Source organism: Dreissena polymorpha, chromosome 12 (assembly GCF_020536995.1).
Source record: "Dreissena polymorpha isolate Duluth1 chromosome 12, UMN_Dpol_1.0, whole genome shotgun sequence".
In the NCBI taxonomy this organism is placed as follows: domain Eukaryota; kingdom Metazoa; phylum Mollusca; class Bivalvia; order Myida; family Dreissenidae; genus Dreissena; species Dreissena polymorpha.
This window is the reverse complement of record NC_068366.1, coordinates 30,646,143-30,670,850: the sequence shown is the minus strand read 5'-3', so window position 1 is coordinate 30,670,850 and position 24,708 is coordinate 30,646,143. Positions and strand designations below refer to the sequence as shown.

The 24,708-nt window shown below is 35.1% G+C and overlaps 1 protein-coding gene across 8 annotated transcripts in view; it reads left to right on the top strand.

The window, feature by feature from the left end:
- Window positions 1–24,708, top strand: part of LOC127853662 (uncharacterized) — a 79,217-nt gene that overhangs the window by 14,522 nt on the left and 39,987 nt on the right. For 7 of the 8 annotated variants that reach the window (XM_052388355.1, XM_052388356.1, XM_052388349.1 and 4 more), the window contains exons 2-4: window positions 2,222–3,376; window positions 4,552–4,662; window positions 8,755–8,929. In XM_052388355.1, the coding sequence (XP_052244315.1) occupies window positions 2,474–3,376; window positions 4,552–4,662; window positions 8,755–8,929 (1,189 nt within the window). In that variant the 5' untranslated portion in view covers window positions 2,222–2,473. Of the gene's footprint in view, window positions 1–1,318; window positions 1,467–2,221; window positions 3,377–4,551; window positions 4,663–8,754; window positions 8,930–24,708 lie in introns of those variants that run through there. The other variant, XM_052388350.1, reaches the window with a different exon arrangement.

The window sequence follows — 24,708 nt, the reverse complement described above, 5'->3', positions numbered from 1 at the left end:
TGTATATAGATAACAAGCAATTGGTCCAAAAGCCTTGTTCTTCTGTAGAGAGTAGGAAAGTATTGTACCTAATTTAACATATTGTTACATAGGATTTACAGAGTAAAGCGCTTATATAGTATAGCAGTTACTAGATATATTTTGTACTATTGTATTTATTCATTAGCATATGCTCCATACAATAAAAAAACCAATTAAAATTCTAAATGCTTTAAGGTATTTTTTATACTCTGCATTATTATATCTCATTGAAGTGTTGAATCTTTAACATGCATGTTGATGTTATGTTCATCATCTCTTTTTATGCTCCCCCAAAATAATTTTGGGGGGAGCATATAGTCGCCGCTTCGTCTGTCCGTCCATCCGTGTGTCCGTCCGTGCACAATTTTTGTCCTGGCTATTTCTCAGCAACTAATGACCGGAATTCAATGAAACTTTATGGGAAGCTTCAATACCAAGAGGAGATGTGCGTATTATCAGCAGGTTCTGGTCGGATGATTTTTCACAGAGTTATGACCCTTTGAAATTTTCTATAAAAAAATCTTGTCCCCCCAACTACTGTGCTCTCAAGACTGTTCCTTTTATCTAAATATATAGTGCAATATTGTGACCAAAAAAACCTTTGGGGAGCATCACCCGTCTACGACTGTTTCTTGTTTTCTGCATTTTCTGTTAAGGTTGACAATAATTTAGGTGCACATTTCAGAAAATTGAAGTCACATTAAGTGCATTAAAATAATTTCCTTGTCATGATTTAATAGTTGATTAAGTTGATAATTAAAGGCTCTTTCACAAAGTTTTTCAACTGTTGTTGCATCAGATAGCAATAACATACTTAAGATCACTGTTCGGGAAAGAAAATGTTAGAACATTGTCAGGCTGGTAACGCAACTTACAAGAATAGAATTTTCTTTTGTGATGATGAGCAAGTGTTGGTTTTACAAATCAAGTTATAGGGATTGGAAACATACACACATTAATACAAAATTAATATATGTTCAGAAGTTCTTTGTTTCTTTTCAAAGAGGTCACACAAATGTATAATACCAATGACATTCTGCCTGTATTTCTGTAGTACTAGTAGGCTAGTCAAGAAAATCACACATATCATAGATCATGAACTAGTGCCTTTAACTGCAACCTGGGTGAGTCAGTAATTCAAATGTAAACAGAAGTCCCCCCCACAAACATACAAACACAGAACCCTATCTGGCTGTTGAATGTGAGGGCATTATTTAAAGTGTACAAAATGCCTTTAGCAATGAGGTTTGTACAAATTTGCACATTGTCGGCATGAGTCATCATTTCTACTCTCTGATAAGGAATAGAAATTCGAGTTTTATAACACATGAACACATATCTTAGCATTTAAAGCCACTATGTGGTTGAGGGATTAGCAGTTTGCTGAGAGGAAGAATGTTTAAAAGATTTTATGTAATAGCTTGTTGTTGACTTGACAAATGCAGGTACATTTTTTAGTACATATGGAAGTGAAATAGTTAAATGTGTTGTTTTCTGATAAAGGGTTCCTATGCCCGGATTATACATATAGCAATCTTTCTTTAGTTAAATATGAATGCATGGGTATTTATAAGTCATTCTTAACTTAACAGAGCAGCTATTCAGCTCAAGAAATCTAAACAGACTTATTGTTTATAAAACAGTACGGCAAATATTCCTGTTTTTAACCAGGTTTGAAATGCTGAAAATCCTTGTTAATAGATTGGGCTTTGGGGGGGGGGGGACAGGCATGCAGGGGGGGGGGGGTGGGTTGTCAGCGTCAAACAGGTGGTTTCCAGGTGATAACTTTTGCATGCACAAATCTTAGGATATAGCAAGCTTGCATGGAGTCAGGTTGCTTGAGATTGTATATAAGGGGTGTCAGGTCAAGGTTATTGTTACTAATGAAGTATGAAAACTGTTTCCCCTCAATAACTTGAGTTTGGATGGAGACAACACATTGCCATTTTGTGTGTAGGTGGCTTACATGAACACATAGCTTGAGATTGCATTTGGGACAAGGCAAGGAACATTAATATCACTGTTATATTAATGTTTGTCCTAGGATGAGGTGATGTGGATTGTTAACATAGCTAAGCTGGGATTGCGCTAGTGTTGTTATACATATCGTTCATGTTAAAAACCTGGTTTCATGATGTTGCCATGTTTCTTGTTGTTGTTCAAATCGGAAACTTCAAATGATCAATTTTTCTATTTTCAGGTAATGGCATCTAATATTGTAAAACAACAGAACTAATGCAAAAATGAAAGGTTTTGGCCAAGAACCGAATGCATACTTCTGTGCCCGCTACACCATTTCTTGTCGCCACAAGTTCACATACAGCCGATCAGTTTGAGAATTATGTAGATCATAAAGATGACGGAGATTTGATCTTAAAGCTTAAATTCACATTGTGAGAATTCGTCCATTCTTGATACAGGAACCTCTACCACGATAATAGATGCACTAAAAATGGATGAAGTAGATGCCCCATCTTGGTTACTCACCAAAAAACCTCAGGAAATGCATTCCTGGACTCGTAAATCAGCCTCTAGAAATCAGTCATTATCATTGTCATCTTCAACTTCATCAGCATTAACCTCCAGATCACTATCTCTGTCATCATCATTGTCAGCACCATTTTCAAGTTCTGGTAAATTACTCCAATCAGCATCACGACTCAATGATCGCCTATCTTTTACGGATCCTTCTTTACGCATGGTGTCAAGAATGTCAGCAGATCCTACAATACAAACCCTGGATTCTCCGGATTCAGCAGGATTTTATGACTTGGAAAGTTCCTATCCACGGAGTTCTTTAAGTCTTTCATCTTTCTCAGATGTTTCTTCTCTGCTGGATTCCAACTCCAGTTGGGGAACAGCGTTTTCAATTGCCTCTCAAGATTCAGGGTTTGATGAAGTTGACTCCAGACATGTGCCACAGATGCAGCAATCAGAAGTGGATGTGGATATATATTCAGACACATCTAAGCACAGCATAGGCAGCTCAGTGAGAAGACAGTGGCCACAAGCAAATGACAACTTTCAGTCAAGTATTGGTAATCCTCTTCTTGAGAGTGGAAAATGGACATCAAGCAATGACAGTTTTACTTCAAGGGGAAGCAACCCTTTTCAGTTGAGTTTTTCACCAAGGGGAAGCCACCCTTTTCTTGATCATGAAAGTCTTACTTATAAGGGAAGCAACTCACTGCATGAAATTGAAAGCTCAGAGAGACAAAATGACTTTTCCTGGGAAAGCTATGAATTTTCTTCAACAGATTTCAATTCTCAAGTAGGGGCAACTGAGAAACCAAAGGACTACAAGATTATCAAACCAGCTGAGTTGGCTTTACTTCTGAAAACTGGACTTGAGAAGGTAACAACTGCCTGCTATGTGTTGCATTTATACATTTTTGGATAATATCCAAAAAACATAGATAAATCAATTTCAGGCCAAAATTTGTCCCCATTCCCAATCTCAAAAAGTATATATTTTTACCAAATGACTGCCTAAAATTCCCAAGATTTAAAAAAAGATCAAATTGCAGCATTAAGGTCATCTCCCTACAGCTCTATAAGTTGAACCTTGGTTAATATAATTTTGAAAATACTTGTATTGTCAATTTTAAAGTATTTTTAAGCAAAAGTAACAACAGCATTTTCCCAATTTTAGTTGAAACGATGCAAATTTTCCAAATGCAAAGGGATTGGCCCCATTCCGAAAATGTTGAATAAAAACACTGGCATCAGAGCAAAAACTTTATTTGTATAGCTCAACAGCAATAAGATGATACTTACCTTTATGCATGTATATACATTTGTATTGAAGTATATGACGAACATATCAGTTTTCATAAAGGAAAAAAACAACCAACCGAATATGTATGTGCAATTATAACTGTTATGGTCAACTTGTGAAACATGCTTTTAATTAAGGAAAGGTAATACACCAACAACAAAAACTGCATAGACTTATACTCTAGCCCTTTCTCTACATAAATCTTCTTACAATTGTAGTATGTAATATATCAGTTGTTATAAACATACCTTTGTAAATATGAATCTGGCTCTTGGAAAATGGGGCTTAAAGAATTGCTTACTGACTGCATGCTGGGAAATTTGTCGTCTGCTAAAATGTCATCTGTTGAATTTCTAAAATAAGCATTTTCTTCGATTTTTTTTCAAAGAATACTATCAGAATAGCAAACAGTTTGGATCCAGATGAGACGCCACGTTCTGTGGCGTCTCATCTGGATCCAAACTGTTTGCAAAGGCCTTCAAATTTCGGTTCCCGCACTGAAAGAGTTAAAGTGTAATTCAAGATTAACCTGTGCTGACTGCAAATGCTAATCAGGGACAACGCTTTCTGCTTGTTATGGTATTTCTAATTGAAAGGAGTCTCTTCTTACAGAAAATTCAGAATAGCAGAAAGTGTCATCCCTATTTAGCCTGTGCAGACTGCACAGGCTAATCTGGGACAACATTTTACAAACATGCATGAAGCCCCATTTTCCCAAAGAAAGGCTCATATATATTTCCTTGGTATTTCAGTACCTACTGATTGACAGTCGTTCCTTCCTGGAGTACAATACATCTCACATCCAGCAGTCCTCCAATGTCTCCTGTACAAAGATCCTCAAACGACGCCTTCAATCAAACAAGGTACCACTCATGATTCTTATGGGTCTGTTCTCTAAATTCTCATTTGATAAAAAAAGTCAAATTACAGGTCTTTGGAAAAGGCCTGTCAGCAGTTAATGTACACCTTCATGAGGTTTATAGATTCATATCCACAACCTGCTGGTACAAAACTGCAACATAGAAGTATTTACCTTTTGGCCTTTTTATGAAGACCAAACCTTGGTAAATACTGAAAAAAGTGTTTTAATCTAGGCTACAGATTTATAAATGTATATCACGTGCGTTCACTTGGTTCGTAGAGGAGATCCACGAACTTGTTCAGAACTTCCAGATAGATGCTATATACTTTTTAGCTCACCTGATTGCTAAGGTAAGCTTTTGTGACCGGTCTTTGTCCGTCGTCCGTCCGTCCGTTAACATTTGTTCGTAAACACTCTAGAGGTCACATTAATTGTCCGTTCTTCATGAAACTTGGTCAGAAGCTTCGTCCCAATAAAATCTCGGTCGAGTTCGAAACTGGGTCGTTCCGGGTCAAAAACTAAGTCACTATGTCAAAAAAAAGAAAAAAACTTGTAAACACTGTAGAAGTCACATTTCATGCCCAATCTTCATGTAACTTTGTCAAAATGTTTGTCTTAATGATATGTTGGTTGAGTTCAAAAGTGGTTCCGGTCCATTGAAAAACATGGCCGCCAGTGGGCGGGGCAGTTTTCCTTATTTGGCTATAGAGAAACGTTGTAAATACTCTGGAAGTTACAATTTTTGCCCAATCATCATGAAAGTTGGTCAAAACATTGGTTTTATTGATTTCTCGGACGAGTTTGAAAATAGTCCAGATCGGTGAAAAAACATGGCCGCCAGTGGGCGGGGCCTTTTTCTCTATATGGATATAGTGAAAACATGGGAACACTCTAGAAGTCACATTTTTGGCCCAATTTTCATGAAATTTTGTCAGAAATTTTGTTTCCTAGATACGCGAGTTAAGTTTGAAAATGGTTCCGGTCCGTTGAAAAACATGGTTGCCAGGGGGACGGGGCAGTTTTCCTTATATTTATATAGTAAAAAGGCTTTACAACAATCATGAATTAAGGTCATAAGTTTACAGTAGTTAATCCCCTTTGATTATTAATGTTTTCATAATAATAATAGTTGTGTGTATCATTTATGTGTTGATTGTTATTTAAGGTTGGATGCTTTTTTTAGCACACCTGATTGCTCAGGTGAGCTTTTGTTACCGGTCTTTGTCCGTCGTCCGTCTGTTCACATTTGTTCGTAAACACTCTAGAGGCCACATTTATTGTTCGATCTTCATGAAACGTGGTCAGAAGATTTGTCCCAATGATATCTCGATCGAGTTCGAAACTGGGTCATGCTTGGTCAAAAACTAGGTCACTAGGTTAAAAAAAAAGGAAAAAGCTTGTAACACTGTAGAAGTCACATTTTTTGCCCAATCATCATGAAACTTGGTGCAAATATTGGTTTTATATATATCTCAGATGAGTTTGCAAATGGTCCCGATGGGTCAATAAACATGGCTGCCAGGGGGGTGGGGCAGTTTTCCTTATGTGACTACACTGTAACTCCAATATAACGCGAATGATGGGGTCCAAGCCACGCAACAGCGTTATTAACGGATCCGCGTTATAAGTTTTGAGCTCATTTATTGCAGGGGGGCTATAAAAACAGGTATACTATAGCCTATAATATAGGTCCTGTGTATTCCCATGCTGTGTTGTCATCCGCAAATACATGCATATAAACCGAATCGTATCAATAACAGTATTCATACCGCTTTTCTAATGTGCACATTTATCAGATAATCCAATAAAGTTACATCACTTAAAAAAATAATAATCTTGAACATTTATGACGATAAAAAATATGTTTATAAATTTCACAAACACAACTGTATGCTAATGCATACACCATTTTCAGAAGTGTAAAGAGAACAGTGCATTATGGGGCAGAGCTTTCATTGGACGAGCGAATTTAAATTTAGATTGAATGCAATAGGATACATGTACAAAGAAATGTTTTATTGCGTCATACGCCGTCATGCAAAAAAACGTGCTTTCCGGGGACTTTCTGATACCGGGCAAAATTGAAAGTGAACCTCTGTTAACAATTACACTGCGTTAGCATATATATATATCGTCTGGATTATTTAATTAATTTCTCGTACACAAACTGAAATATTAAATGACTAAATACTGGAATGATAATGAATTGACAGAAAAACTTGTTTTATACTGTGCACAGTATATTTCAAAGCGGCTCCTTTAATATAGTCAAACTGCAATCATATTAAAGTAAGAATGTTTTTATCATTTTGAATAACTTTATTTTTAATTATCCCGCTTGCACTTAACTTATTGAAATTAGCGCACCGAACCGCTCTGATAGAGATTACATGTAATAAATACTGACCTGCTAGTTTTTCACACCTTTATTGACATTACACAACAGATTAACACCAATTAGCCGTCGGTGTTGTTGAACCTCGAAGCGATTAACATCGGTTCAATGGATGGTTGAATGAAGCAATCAAGATGTGATCGCCGCCATCTTTGAATTGTCTGAAAATACATGAAGTTGCATAACATGGATTTGAATCAGAAATGGAAGGTTGGACAAAAAAACAGGATCCAAGACCCACCCGCATTATATTGGATTCAGGGTTATAACGGAGAGCGTTATTTTGGAGTTACAGTGTATATAGAGTAACCTTGTGATCAAACACTATAGAAGTCACATATTTCACGGGGTTTTCTGCCTATTTTGGGAAAAGGAGTCTGACCAAATTGGGAATTTTTTATTGACAAAATTGGCCATTTTTAGAAGTTTTGCTTCAATGAAATGGCTCATTTGGGAAAAAATTGTGAATTTATCATGCTTAAATAATTCAGAGGTTTAACAAATAAATTTGTTTTTATTTGTTATTTTGTCTTCTTTATATAAACAGATGCAATATTGGGCATGTTCAACGTTTATTCAAGTACTGCAGTTTTGTTTTTCAGTTACAGTTACACTCTAAGATAATAACTGTACAAGCAAAACCTTATAGCAGATATTTTTTACCTAAACAAACACTGGTTAGTCACACAAGTTATAAGACACTTCATTCTTAAAAAAAAAAATTAAACAAAAAATATTTTTTTGGGTGGGGGGGGGGGGGGGGAAATTGGGATTTTTTTAATAATTACGGTTTGGGATCGGGTCTGTTTGCTTTGGGAGTGCCTCCGTTTTCCGGAGGCGCAGACAGTGCTGAAAACCCCCTGTATTTTGCTTAATCATTGTGAAACTTAGTCAATACATTGGTTTTATTGATTTCTTGGACAAGTTGGAAAATGGCTCAGATCGGTGAAACACGCTTTTTAGCTCACCTGATTGCTCAGGTGAGGTTTTAGGATTGGTCTTTGTCCGCTGTCCGTCCGTCTACATTTGGTTTGTAAACACTCTAGCATTCACATTTCTCAAGCATTCTTTATCAAAGTTGCTGAAAGATCTCAGTCAAGTTTGATGATGAGCAAAATCAAATATTAATTAATGCCATAATTATTGCCCTTAGATTGTCCAAATTTTCATTTTATTATACAAAATCCTTGTAAGCAAAGTATGATGTTTGGTAAGGGGGTTAAACTCAAAATATAGGTCACCATTTAAAATCTTACAAAAACAAAAACACTCCCTACGCCAGAGTTTTGGTTCAATAATGATGAAACTTGACCAGGATGTTTGTCTGGTCAATATCTAGGTCAAGTTTGACATTAGGTAAAGATTGAATGAACCGACTCCTCTCAGGTGAGCGAACTAGGGCCATATTGGCCCTCTTGTTTGACAAATTGTTTTGTAAAACGGACAATGTTAAATATTAGTTGCACTCTTGGAAAACCGGATTTAATGAATGCATATGCGTAAAGCGTCGTCCCGTATTAGCCTGTGCATTCCGCATAAGCTGATAAAGGATGACACTGCTTTTAAAGTATTTTTTGTTTAAAGAAGTCTCTTGTTTGTTTAGCTTAAATCCAGTTTAGGCAGAAAGTGTCTTCTCTGCATTAAACCCAGGTTTTGCAGATCAAGGCTCATATATAAAAATGAATGCCTGGTTTGTAGATTCAGATCCGTGACCTGCTGGTACAGAACTGCCACATAGACGTGGATGATCTCATGGACGTGATCGTGTACGACCAGTGCACGGAGAACCCGGGCCGCCTTACAGAGGACAACTTCCTTTACATCCTGCTCGATAAACTCTCAGAGACGTTCAACACGGTCGCGTTGTTGAAAGGTGAGAATTTAGTTGTGTGTTTTTTTATGGATTTTGGTGGGAAAAACATTGATTATAGCGTTTTTTTACCAATTCTGGTTGCCTGATAAACAACTCTCTGAGACATTCAACACGCTTGCCTTGCTGAGAGTGTGAGAATTTTCCAATGTTTTTGATGGATTTTGGTGGAAAGTCGTTGATTCTTGCGTTTTTTACCTATTCTCGTTTGTTTCATATTGTCAGAGACATTTAATGGTTTATACTGTTGTTTGGCTGAAGGTGTCACAATTTAGTTGAGTGTTTTTGATAAACTTTGGTGGGAACAACTCTGATTCTTGCTTTTTTTTCACCCATTCTGTTTGTGTTTCTATATTGTCAGAGATATTTAATGGTTTACACAATTTTCTGAAAGGCGCAGGAGCTTTGTGAGAATGTGTCAAGTTGTGTTCCAAACTTTTAATGCCCCTGCAATCATAATGGGAGAACAGCTTTTCTCTATCTGTGTGTGCGTTTGTTGTTATTTTTATGTCCCGCTCATACTATGTAAATTTATTAATTTTTAAATTGCTTGGCACCAATGATCATATCAATAGAGTTGTTGTGTGCAAAAACCATATATATGAGCATTATTTTGTGGCATTGTGTTTATAAGTTTAGTTTTTTTTTCTCTGCACACATCCTATCTAATTTTGTAATATGTTGGTTAAGAGAAAGCACTCCATTTCTCTTAGTGTAGTGTTAGCTTGGTATTTGTTTGATATTTCCTTAATTGTTTGAATACTTGCATCATTTCATCAGGAACACTTGGCTTAACTCTGACTATTCTTGGAGTCTACTTTTGAAAAGAATGTCAAGGATTTACCTTAGTGACAAGCAAAATTTCCTTGTTATTAACGACTCAGCAAATTTTAATGTCCTTTGCAAGTAGGTTGACATGGAGATAATTACAGATTATTCTGCCGATTTTCAATAAAGTTAAAAAATGTGTGTCAAAAATGAGAATATTAAATCACACATTTATGAAGTTTTTTTTTTCGATTAGTTATTACTATGTTGGTTTCAGGCGATGATATGAGCTGAAAGAAACAACAACATGAACATTTAAAATTGATTGTCAAGAAACCCGCTCTCATTGTTTATGAAGATTAAAAACCAATATAGAATTGAAAAACTATTTTATATTGTCAATCGGCCAACAAGGTTTGGTCGATGACACAGTTTTGCAGTATCCAATCCATGAATGGCTGTAGCTGTGCATGGAGAAAACACTGGATCCTGTATTAGTCATTGGTCCATAAATAGTGTGAGTGGAAAAACTGATTTAGGACCCATGGCAGTGTGCTAGCTGTCACCTCTATTGATGGAGACCTGTCAATAACGGCAGTCCGTTGTATGGATTTCTAGTTGTTTTCTGGACCTGTTTTTATAGCCAATGACATTATGTAGGTTTGGTCTATTCCGAGAGTAAATATTTATGTTGTTGGTTCTATCCATTTATGAAATATTGTACCATTTAGTATTTCATTGTTATTGATATAATATATCCGAGAATGAGAATAGAAGAAGCTTTTTTTTCATTTAAAGATTTATAGTGTAGTTTGTGATTTTTTTTTTGGTACCTAGATTAGTACTGTTAATTGTTTAAGAACTTAAACCAGCATGGGATAGGAAGTGTAACCAAATATTACCTTTTTATATTTAAGGGTTCAATATTGATATGTAATTTGTTGACCATTTAATAATCATGGTTCTTATTTTACATGTGATAACTAATTTTTAAAAGCTGTACTGAAAGAAAAAGATGCTGCTGTGTGACAGTTTGAATGGTAGGAAACACAGAGAACACAACCTTCGTTAACCCTTTCAGCGCTGGAACTGAATTTTAAAGGCCTTTGCAAACAGTTTGGATCCAGATGAGAACGTGGCGTCTCATCAGGATCCAAACTGTTTGCTATTCTGATAGTATTCTTTGAAAAAAATCGAAGTAAATGCTGATTTTAGAAATTCAGCAGACGACATTTTAGCAGCGACAAATTTCCCAGCATGCAAAGGGTTAAATATTATAAGAACAGCTAGTGTGATAAAATTAATTAACCGTGTACACATACGTATATATGCAATCACAATTAAAATTGTGAGAATTTCGAAAATCAGAACAAATCTTTCATCCTGCATGTAAAGTTGCCTGCATGTTGTTTGTCAATACATCTTTGAGTTCCCCCATTACAAGCATATCAAGTACAAGCCATTCAGTCTGCAAGTTTAATCAGTTCTTAATTTCCTCTAGTCCATTGTTAATAGTAAATTGGTTATATCCGGTCCACATTTGTTTGATGCATGTGACAGTAATGGTTGGGATACTTGGTGCCGACTGTACATCTGGGCATCTGTGATTAAGGGATTTAGTGAAGCTGGGCTGGTTATAGCAGGCTAAAAAGTAATCAATCTCTCATGTGTGAGAATTGTGGGTTTAACACCTTGCAGTAAATTTGTTCCTGGCATTGCCTAATCTTCTAAATTACAGTTCTAGAAAATAAAGATTGAGAGGAGGTTAACATATGGCAGGTTACAATGCACTGATTACTAAGTAGGCAGGCCTTTTCCTCAGGGCCTTTAAGCACATACATGTATGTACTCCTGTGACTGAATTTCCAAACAAGGGCTACACCTGATCTCGAATTTCCAAAACAGGTACCCCTGTGCATAAATTATTAATGCAGGAAAGACCTTGTACCTAAATTCCCAACTACAGTGTATTCAACCATTTGGGAATAGGGCTGGGGGAGGCCCTTTGGATTGGATAAAAAAACACATGTTGTTTTGACTAAAATTGGGAAATTCTGTGTGTGTTTTTTTGCATACAACAAATTAAAATGTAAAATACAAGTGTTTGTGGCAGTATATTTGTTGAATTCCTAACTCATAGAGCTGAATAAGGAGATAAATTAAATGTTTCAATTATTTAAAGAAACAGATTAGGTAGCCAATCGTGAAAAGTATGGAGTTTTTGAGATTTGGAATTGGTGGCGAATTTCGGCCAGAAGTTTGACCAAAAAAAAGAATTATTAGCTCACAACAAATATGTATTTATGATCAGTGTATTTGGTAAATGCATGTTAAAGGTGAAGAAAAAAAATGCAATTAGAGCATCACATGAGTGTGGTGCCTAACCATCAACCATCTTCGAAAATTTGATTGTAACTTAACTGTAATGTAGTGTTGAATGATATTGTTTGATACGATAAGATGCGCTGCCATATTTCAACCTGTAGATCTTTGTCTTATTATCTGTCTCTAATTTTCTGAACCACTCTGAGATCGGGGAACTGCAAAATGACATGCACAACTGCTTCAGCTTGTCACTAATGAAATCTTACAAATGTTCCTCTGCCTTGTTGACAACGAATGAACTGTCAGGGCCTTTCAGTCAAGTAGAGGGTTTAGAGGGTTTCCTTAGAAAATAAGGTGATACTGAGGACACTGCCTTGGGATTCCAGCAGGATTGTTTCTGTGAACAAGGGGTTTAATGCATGTGTGTAAAGTGTCGTCCCAGATTTTGTTCATATCTCCCATCCAGCTATATAAGTTCAACCTTAGAAAGTATAATACTGAAAATATTCTCAATCTTGAAGCATTTGTTACCATAACATTAACAACACTAATTTGAGTCGAAACGCCCCGAATTTTCCCAATCCAAAGGGACCCAGCTCCATTCCAAAAATGGTGAAAAAAACACTGTTTTTATGCTCCCCAAAATCTTTGGGGGGAGCATATAGTCGCTGCTTCGTTTGTCCGTGTGTGTGTCCGTCCGTCCGTGCACAATTTTTGTCCGGGCTATATCTCAGCAATTAATGACCAGAATTCAATTAAACTTTAGGGGAAGCTTCACTACCAAGAGGAGATGTGCATATTATCAGCCGGTTCTGGTTGGATGATTTTTCACAGAGTTATGGCCCTTTGAAATTTTCTATAAACTGTACATATAGTGCAATTCTTGTCCCCCCAACTACTAGAGGTTTCCTTTTATCTGAATATATAGTGCAATATTGTGACAAAAAAAACCTTTGGGGAGCATCACCCGTCTCCGACGGTTTCTTATTGTCCCCTACCGGTTTCATCGGAGGAGACTTATGGTTTGCGCTCTGTGTGTCTGTCCGTTTGTCTGTGAGTCTGTCTGTCACACTTTTTTGGATCCTGCGATAACTTTAAAAGTTCTAAATATTTTTTCATGAAACTTGAAACATGGATAGATGGCAATATGGGCATTATGCACGTCATTTCATTTTGTTTCTACGTCAAAAATTGTGGTTGCTATGGCAACCCAAAAAAATATATCTGAAAATGGTGGAATTTTTGACAATGGTGGAGCCGGTAGGGGACCATATTGCTTGACAATAGCCTTGTTAATATATAGATTTATAAGCAAAATAACTTAAATAATTTTCTTCTCAATACACCTTTCATTTAAAACATTTACATGTCTCAGGTGAGCGACCTAAGGCCTTTAGTTTGGTCCACTTGTTGTTAGTCATAGTATTTGTTGGCTGGTTTTCTAAAGCAGAGATGGCACATATTTTGTACTTAAATAAGGACCTCTCATTACAAGTGGCCGTTTCCAGTAATCACATTATTCACATTTCTGGGACTCGTACAAGCTAGGAGTGACTAATTTGGTTAATATGCATAATCCCGCCCTGACTTCTCTATTGATGAGCCCAATTATGGCTGCCTTAATTTCTTCTGTTATCCGCATGCCTTCTGACTGATTCTGTACATTGCCAATGCTGCCATGTCAGTATGAACAAAGACATTTGTGGCAATGTTGTATTATGGTTCAAAGCTTTTTTCTAAAGAAAAAAACAACAACAGATCTGCCCATTAATTCACCTCACCTGAGAATAACATGCTCATGGTGAGCTTTTGTGATCCATCTTGTCTATAATATTAAACAAAAGGATTGTTGTTGATCTTAAAATTTACTTGTGTTAACATTCTTAGTTTTTATAAACCACATTTTGTATTGCCCCACCATGATGAAACTTCTCCTGTACAATTGAGAATATCTCAGACCTAAGTTCAAAAGAGGGTCCTAAAAGGTAAAAAACCAGATCCTTAGGTCAAATTGAAAAAAATCTGGCCTCAGCGATTTTTGTCCTTCTGTGTCCTTCTGGAAATTGGCACTTTCCCAATCGGTGAAAAACTGAAAAAAAAAATTCCTAATGGCTGTCCAAACAATCGCAATTGAAGGTTTCCAAAAAAAAATAAAAAAATTATGAATATTTTTTTTTTTACATATAAAAAGGCAACATTAAGATGATACATGTATTCCCTATGCAGCTTTATGGCTTGAACCTAAGATAAATATAATATTGACAGCTTGACAAAATCAATTTTAGGTATAAGCAAAAAATAAAATGCAAAAATTTCACAATTTTTTAAATTGACAATACAAATTTTCAGAATTTCATAGTTGTTCACGCTTATTTGTCACAATTGGTCTGGTATTGATACATTTTCCATTGGGCAAAAAAATCACCCAGTGAACACTCTGAAACCAATTTTGACAACATTTGTTGTAGGTGTTCACATTTATATAAGATTGATATGTAGATTTTACTGTAATTTAAACTGCGGTGTGTATATACAAGTAGTTAATTATAGAGTTCTTTTAGAGTAAAAAAAATCTGTTGATTGACACTGTCATGCATTGCTGCTAATTGTGCACTGTATTCTCAACAAACCACACAGATTTTGCAAACATTTTTGTTTATGTCTCTTTAAACCTGAGTTTGGCCATAATCACATATTTGATAAACCATTTGCAATGTTTATCTAGTATGAGTAACACTGTTTAGTCTTTGTGATAACAATCTTTATTTCATTTGCAATATGAAGAGAGCCAGATTTCTATCTCTTCCGCTGCAACTTGAGCTCCAGCATTCCATAAGTGGTCATTCTGCCATCAAATGAAAGGGAAAAATGATATGAGATTTGTTAATCAGCCATCATAATAGAGCAAAGCCAGGAGAAAAAACCAATCCAAAAACAATTAAGGCAGTAACTGGATCAGTGCTTTATTGCATAGATTGATTAATTGAATTCATGAGCTCCTAATATTGTTGTGGGCTTGTCCATACATTACTGATAGGACATGATTTTATCCATTCCGTCACAAATATTATATGTATGTGTGTAAGTGACATCATGTACGCAATCAATTTTAGCATGCATATTGTGTACTTGAAAAGCTTATTAGTAATATTCATGTATTTTGCTCTTAGAAATAATTATAAGCTCGAGGTATTGTCATAGCCTTCTCGTCGTGTCGTCCGCCGTCCGCATGGTGCTAAAACCTTGACATTTTGCTCTAAAATCAAAGTGCTTCCTCCTACAACTTTTAAACTTCATATGTTGATGCTCTTTGATGAGTTATACACGTCATACCCATTTTTGGGTCACTAGGTCAAGGTCACTGTGACCTTTAAAATATAAATAAAATCTGTCAAGCTTTCATTTATTCAAAACTGTACCCGCAGCCGAGCTTTGGCACCCATTAAGCGGTAATTCTCTTGTTCTTATTAGCTGCCCCTTAAACCTTTTGAATTTAAGTATTGACTTGAACGATATATTAGTTTATTTAATGGAATCTTAATACCGTTACCACAAGAAATACTTACCAGGTATTACCAATCTGTGCTCTAGTAATGATATAAGATATGATACAGTTTCAAGATGTAAATAAGCTGTCTCATAATTTAAAACTGGCTCAGGCCTATGAAGTCCATTGGTTACAGTCAAACATATTCCTTATAGTATTTGCCATACAATTCTGTTTTCCAGTCTTTCAGTTACACTTAAAGCACCAGCCAAAGTATAATAACCAGCAATCAAATCCCATTTATTCCATTAAATGTCTATCCCTCAGGAAAAATGCTTTCTATAGAATTGAAAACCTGACTGTCCATCCATTTTGGGCTTATTAAAAATGGCAATTATTTCTTGTCAGCTTCCTGATGGTCATTATCTAGTGCAGTGACGAGAATATTTTTGTAAGAGATTCAAGTCTCTAAGATCCCATGGACTTTATATTGTTGTTTTTTCTGATGGTTGTTCTAGGATGACATTTTCATCCCCAGGGAAAGCCGTTATTGAAGCAGGGCTTTCAATTTGAGGTGGTAATTACTCCTGGAAAAAATAATAAAGTCTTTGAATTCATAAGAATTTGTAGTTGGAATACTGGATGATTCATCATGATCATCCCTGTGCACAGATTTTAGCTGTCAGTTATGATTATTTTTCCCATATGCTCAAGTTTTGACCCAGAAATCATTCCAGGAAAGTTGGGAGGGAAATGACATCTGACACCACAGGTTCATTCATTGTTTTCTGTATTTAGACTTCAATTAAGCGGATTTTGAAGGGGAAAAAAGTATTTATGTTAGCAGATATACCGGTTATTAAGACTTCTTTACTAATATTCCTCTGTATGATTTTTGTTCAGTCACCATGGTAAACATAATAGCCTTATTTACCTGCTGTTATTCCTAATGCCTGGGCATATGGGGTCTTTTAAATACTAAATCATTAACCATCCTTATTTGTAATACTGTCTCTAGTCATATTATCTTCTTTTCATACCACCAGATACAAAGTTAGCAGGGGTATACTGGCATTGCCATTTCTTCGACTGTAACTGCCCATATCTCAAAACATGTCTGGAGGCGTTTTCCTGACACTTTTCAGGGTACAATAAAGACATTTATCAAACAAATAGTTTGGATATAGGATTCCAGTATTTTATCATTAATGTCAGTCATAATCTGAGTGGCATCATTAGCCAAATGGCATAAACGTAAGTGTATGATGAAGTTACTGATCTATGAATCGATGTTGATGATGATCACTTTTGTCATCACTATAGCCTCAATAACCTGTCAATAATCCTTAAACAGAACATAATTATATACATGTCATCAGCACATAATCAGAATTGTTTCATACAATTTTCTTAATGTTGCATTACAAAATTCATGACATATCTTTTGTTCAACTTAAACAGTGTTGTTTGATTTGTCATTTCAGAAGAATAGTATAATTTTTGCTTTTCTCTCAATTTCATGAGTCATAGTTCTGAAGACTGAGAAAAAAAACACACACATGCAATGACACTTCAGAAAATTCAGGCACATGACTTTAATTGTTTCAGTTTATTCCCTTTTAAAGGGGCCTTTTCACAGATTTTGGCATTTTTTAACTTATTCATTAAATGCTTTATATCGATAAATGTAAACATTGGATCGTAAAAGCTCCAGTAAAAAATCAAGAATAAAATTAAAAAAAGGAAAAGAACATTGCCCGGACCAGGTTTCGAACCAGTGACCCCTAGAGTCCTGCCAGAGTCCTGAAGTAAAAACGCTTTAGCCTACTGAGCTATTCCGCCAAGTACACATGCATGACGTATTTTATACCTTATATAAGCAATCTTCGTAGTTTCTCAAAATTTAACGACAAAAACAGAACTCTCCAAATTATTCAATCGTTTCGCGTTGCAACGCTTTATAATTTTTAGGTTTTAAAATCGTCAAAAGATGCATATAATGGCTATATTAGACCATGGTAAATGTTCAGTATTACTGTTTCCTCACAAATATCATAACTAAAACGAAAATTTGCGAATCTGAAACAACTTTTTTCAATTTTGTCAATTTACCAAAGCGTGAAAAGATCCCTTTAAAACTCAATCCTTGGGATGTAATGTTGTCATGGTTTCTCCTGTGGGGAATCATGCTGACACTGTTTTGGTTGACTTTGACAGAAATGATGTTCTTAGTTTCTAATTCACAAACCAATTAACAGCTTGGATGATTGGTGGATGTCAGAATTAATTGGGGCAGGGAAGTTGGATGCTGCTGCTGATGAAACATTGATCATTCGCTCTTGGTTGTAATAGAGAAGGGAGCTAGTGGAGTTGTTTTGTTTCAATAACCAATTTTGTTGACAATTTTATTATCACTCCTACTCACATGTGTCTCTGCTGAACTGTTTATAGCAGTATTTACGAGACATCTCTGTCCAACAGTAATGTATAGGCTTTCTTATTTGTCTTTTAACAGACAGTCAAACATTTTGTCTGTTAGTTCGTTGTATAGTGCTTTGCACACTTTGGTCAATTTTCCCATGTTGCCCTTAAGGTAGTTACATAATTTTAGCAACTTAATTAAATAAGCTGTAAAAGAATGGATAGTAATGGCAATATCATGCTTAAATGTGTCTTGATCTGAGAAAACTGGGCTTAATTCTTGTGCGTAAAGTGTCGTCCCAGATTAGCCTGTGCAGTACGCACAGGCTAATCAGGGATGACACTTTCCGCTTTAATGGTATTTTGAGTTTTAAGGAAGTCCCTCCTTACCGAAAATCAAGTTTAGGTGGAAAGTGTCGTCCCTGATTAGTCTGTGCAGACTGCACAGGCTAATCTGGGACGACACTTTACGCACATGCATTATGCCCAGTTTTATCAAAACAAGACACAAATGGTGTGGATTTTCCACTGTTAGTAATGTTTTCAGTGTGACTAAGAAGTTACACTCCACTTATGCATTATATGTCTTTCAATAAAATGATATAACATATTCCTAAAACTAAGCTACACTTTGATGAGTATTAATATCTGTGTTGATTTTACCAAGTAGGGAAGTTTATAATTATATCAGTGGTGGTTCAAGGAGTATTGTCTGTACTGCCTAGTATCAAGTTACCAACAGTTTAACTGGCATTAATTGTTGGTCATAAACATTTATGAAACACAAACAAAATTAAAGATTTCTAAATGTTTACTCTAGCTTTTTTCACAAACTGTATTTTATATTTATGTGACCCATAAATTGCTGTTCTTCTGGACAGAGGCACTATTAGAACCCATGAAAAATGTATTCTCATGTTAAAATATCTAGCACTGTATGGCAATCCATTTTAGTTGCTATTGATTATTGGTTCCCTTAATTTGGTATACTCATGTAATTAACTCACTAATTGTGTTAATGATCGATCCTCTCTTCTTGACCCAGATTACTCATCAAAATCATTGGAAACTATTGACAGAAACCAGCCAATGAGGGCGTTATTTCCACTGGAGACACTCTTCATTGGAGTTTTTTGAGTAAATATTGGCATTTAAGCATGCATCATCCCTTACCAGGCTGCCATCCTGGTTGTTTGTATTATGCTGCAAAGGTAATGAATGGTATTGATGATTGTGAGTGGGCGGGGAAACTGTGTTTTTGATTGACAGCTTTCAAATTTTCCGACAGACCCGAGCCTAATATGCTGGCAGCAGTTATTCGTGGGTATTCAGATTTGTCCAAAACATGTTTTTATTCCCCCCCCCCCCCCACGGTAGGGTGGCATATTGCAGTTGAACTGTGACAGTCCGTCTGTGCGTCTGCCCGAAAACTTTAACATTGGCCATAACTTTTTCAATATTGAAGGTAGCAACTTGATATTTGGCATGCATGTGTATCTCATGGAGTTGCATTTTTTGAGTGGTGAAAGGTAAAGGTCATCCTTCAATGTCAAAGGTCAAAAAACAAAATCCAAGGGAAGTAACAAGCTTTTAAGGGAGATAATTTTTATTTTATATCATTTGGCAGTTGCAGATCATTTTAACAAGGGAAGAAATATTTTTTAAAGGGATCTAATAATAATAAAATAATTTTATTCAAAGCAGCACAGTATGGGGCATTGTGTTTCTGACAAAAACATTTTTATTATTTATTAAGTATCTAAATAAAAGCAGCTTAGTTAATCGGTGATTTTAAAGAAAAAGTATATAAATAACTAAAAAAGTTAGTAAATAAATAAATGAATGAAATTCGTTCAAAATTGTATTCAATTTCTATTAGATTAACATTCAATACCATTCTAGGAAAACTATTTAGTTGTTTTATCCATGGTTTGGAACCTTAGATTCTGGCTTCAAAAGTAATATTATACCCCTTCATTGTAATTGTTCTTTTAAATGAGACTTGCATTTATTTCCCACATTTATATAAAAATGTACTATATTTCTTTTAGTAGTTTTGTCAATTTAGACTGTAAAATCTATGGTGAAGCATTTCTGTCATATTTGACAATGTATTTTCACAGTATTAGCATGCATATTAGCAGTGAAGTCATCTCATTTTCCTGCAATGGTATAATCAGTATCCCCTCATTGATTAGAAATTGACAACATCAGCCATCTGAATGTGTACTGATGAATAAGCCCTCAAGGAATAAATGATAATGCTGAACAAAGATGCATGAGTTGTTTTCCAATTGGTCTTGTTGCTAGTCAAATGGAAATGACCATGGTCATGGATGGCTTTTAATCAATGAATTTCAAGAAACCATGTGTTAGTCTAATGTATTCTTTACTGAATTTGAAGAAATCTGTTATCACTAATTGAAGCCTTCCGTTCTGCTAATTTTGTTAAGTTTGACAGTTAAAGGAAGAAATATGCTACATGTAAAGAAGGTAAATCTTAGATTAATGCAATGCCATAGACATAGCTTTAATTCGTATTCGGGGGATTATTATATTAAATTATTATATGTTCACATACTGTGAAATTTATATAAATTTTACAATAATTTGTGTGGATGTTTGTCGGTCCGCTCTTATATGAAAATAAAAATTTTTAAATATAAATTACGTCCCTAACCCTTATATACCCTTTGAATGAAGGATTTTTTAGAATAATGGCTCCATTGGGTAATGCGATGCATGATGTGTTAAAGTTACAAGTCAGTCACCTCATCTCAAGGTCAAGGTTACACTTCAAGGTCAAATAATGGAGCCTTTTTTTGTGTGTATTCTTCATAATCTCCTACATGTACGTAATTTGCTTTTTTCAAGGTTTAATTTTCCATGAAACAAACATTTTTAAATGTGTGTGTGCCATAACTTGCCATTGGATGGATTCAAAATGTTATTGCTACAGTTATTTATTTTATCTTTGACATTTGTGACACTATCTGGGAGTTTAATTTAGTTGTTATAAAAACATGCTGATAAAAGTAATAAATCATTACATTTTCATATTTCATCTTGTCTGACTTAGTTAATGTTTTTACTACTTATCAATTTGAATCATAATCATTATCCCACACATTCATATTTCTATACTGTATAATTTATCCCTGCTGGGTGTATTCAATTTAAAAAGTAAATTTCATTTTACATTTAACATTAGTCCTTAATGCAGAAAAAAATGAGCTGAGGCCACATTTTATGAACTGTTAACTCATACAACTTTCTGACATTGCTTTCTTAAATAATTACAGTTTAAACCATTCATGCCTAGCGTCCTGAAAAAGGACATTGCAAACAGCGTAGACCCAGATGAGACGTCCGCATAATGCGGCGTCTCATCTGGGTCTGTGCTGTTTGCTTAAAGGAATTTCAGTAAGTAATATTCTAAATATAGAAATAAGTATACTAGACATCCCTTAATTTTGGAAATAACTTGATTCCAATTTTGAAGGATGGGAGAGTCCACTGGGCATAAATGGGTTAAGATCATGGCCCAGATGCAGTGCAAGGCACTTGTTTGAATGTATCTTGAAACATTACTGTTTGTCTTCCTTTTGTTTTGTAGTAATTGATTACTGTTGTTAAGCAAGTGCTGTACTTGGAAATGAGGAAAACAAATAATCAAATCCTGCTGTTTTTAATTGTTAACAATTACAAATCAGACTTGAAGTGCCGTTTGTGTTTGCTTTAAAAGTGCTGGATTATAAGCAGATGTAAACAGTTTCAACATTGTCTTGTTAAAGATATTTTTTATTTGATTTCCCTGAAATGCAGTCATAAACAATAAAAATACAATTGAGTTTCTTTCTGAGAAAACTGGGCTTAATGCATATGCGTAAAGTGTCATCCCAGATCAGCCTGTGCAGTCCGCTCAGGCTAATCAGGGACGACACTTTCCGCCTTAACTTGATTTTCAGTAAGGAAGGACTTCCTTGAAATTATAAATACCATAAAAGCAGAAAGTGTCGTCCCTGATTAGCCTGCACAGGCTATTCTGGAACGACACTTTAAGCACATGCATTAAGCCCAGTTTTCTCAGAACTAGATTCAGCTTAGTGGAAAATTTATCCAAATGAAAATTAACAAAGTGGATGAGTTTGTGTGTTCAGATAACATACCACAAATGACTCATAGATTAGATAAGAAATTATAGGTGAGTATAACATTGAAACTTTGCTGAATGACATTTACTTTTATCATTTAAAGGTGGTATCCGTGGTTTATTAGGGTGCTTTCAGGCATACATGTACATATCATATCATCATTAATGAATATTTTATAACGATTAAATATTTCATCTACAAAATGTGTTTTTTAGTCAATATGAAAAGGAGTCACTTTGTTGCATTGTTGTTGTTTTTCAAATTTGGGGCACAGGCTTATGAGGGACAACACTTTTCGTTTAAAGCACAGACAGGGGCCAGTAAAAAAAAAAAAAAAAAAAGAAGTATATGTAAGAAAAAGGAACACAGGGACACAGGGGCCAGTAAAATAAAAAAAAATAAAAAAATAGTATATGTAAGAAAAAGGATCCTGATGAGATGCCACTTTCTGTGGCGTCTCATCAGGATCCAAACTGTTTGCAAAGGCCTTTAAATTCGGTTCCCGCACTGAAAGGGTTAAAATGAAACAATTCCAAGTAAGAGAAAAGAGTCCCTTCAGATAAGCATGTGTGGACTGCATGGGTTAACTTGTGACACCACTTTACGCGCATGCATTAAGACCAGTGTCCCAAAAACAAGGCTTGTATAATTTTTGTTTTAGTGTATGGTTACTGGTTTCATTTAAGCACACTGTATTTTTGACTGCGACATGTTCTACAGATGAGTGTCGTTATGATTGACCGTCAATGGCAGATCATAAAGATTAACTCTTTCAGTGCTGCAGGAACCAATTTTGAAGGCCTTTGCAAACAGTTTGGATCCAGATGAGACGCCACAGAACGTGGCATCTCATCTGGATCCAAACTGTTTGCTATTCTGATAGTATTCTTTGAAAAAAATGAAGAAAATGCTAATTTTAGAAATTAAGCAGACGACATTTTAGCAGACGACAAATTTCCCAGCATGCAAAGGGTTAAATTGAAATCTGTCTTTCAGCCACCATACATATGCCGACCTCTCTTTAAATGTTTTAAACCCCAAATCATTGTGATTCATCCCTGAGACTGTTCTGTGCTGTGGCAGTGACAATGCACTCAGGCCTGTAATGATATCTTGAAAATATCTAACATTACATCAGTAGTGAATTAATTGTATTCTTATCACAATATACTCCAGACATCATCTTTCCTTAGTTACACAACAAATTATGGGGCTAAGAGTCTCTTTCAGTTTGATATGAGCAATAATTTGCTTTTCGCTTATCAGAAATAATAAAAAGAATATAATGAATTATTATTGAAAATTGTATAGTTTAAACATGCTATACAATAGGTTGGAAACTTAACTGATCCAAAAATTCATTCCCATACTGCTATTTAAGTTTTAATTTTATTGTTTCCCTGAAATGTTTTCAAAGACAATAATGTGAGACTAGAGATTTTATTTATTTATCCAAAAGCTTTAATTGGTGTAGCTATATGTTACAACTCAATTGTGTGCTTTACCTTTTTTGTACTATGAGTAACAGAATTAACTATTATTATTTTAATAGGTGTTAGAAAATTATGATTGAAAGAGCTATTTAGATGAAGAACTCAAAAAGTGCGAGCAAAGCATTAAGAAAACATGGCAAGTGGTTTGATGGAAATTATACATAAAATATGTCCAATAAAGATCTTCTATAGAACAAAAAAGAATAAATAAATAAATAAAATTGTCCTGTAAGGCAAAATTTCCCAATCACTGCATTTCAACACACGATGTTGTTCCAGAAGGTTCGTTCTGCTATTGCAAGGAGATGTTGTATTGGAAACCGTTGACAATAAATGCTGCTATATTGAAAACCGTTGCTGGTCGTGCCTGGTTACATGGGCAGCGTTGTATGACTCATGTTGTCGTGGGCCGTGATGTCATCGGTTTGTGATCACAACTCGTTACAAGCGCCTCGCGAGCTATACCTCATAGATATTGACCATTGTAAGCTGTAGACGGGTTGTTAATGTGTTATAACTTATAAAGTATGGATAACAGTGGTTTCTGATTCAGGCGCTTTGAAATTTCTTTGTAACAGTATGATATTTGTTTATGAATAATAAAGAAGTTAAATTATGGATTTATCTTTATAGTTCAGTTCTTCATGTTTTGCTTGTTAAATTGAATAACAAATTGAAATTTGTATGTTTAAATTTATATATGTCTAAAAATGATTATACTATTATGTTTGTTCTAGAATAGGGTAATTCAAATACAAGCGCAGGTTAATATTTGTGTAATTTAAGTCAAGCAAGAAATTTATTGAAAAATAAAGCACAATTAGATCTATGTACTGAGGTGAAGTTTTGAGCTCTGTAGCATGATTTGATCAACTAATTGTTCATTTGTTAATTGTAATACGTGGATATAAAAGTAGGATATTACATTACAATTGATTGAATCCATATTTCTAATAATTATTTTTGCTATCAAAATGAAAAAATGTTATACTAAATTAACTTAGTAAAGCATTTGGTGAGTTGTGTCAATATTGAATTGAAAGTATTTATCGGTAAGTGTTTAATAATATATTTGTTTACAAAAATGTTTTATAATGTTAACAATGCACTCTTTTAATCAGATTAAGTCTTCCG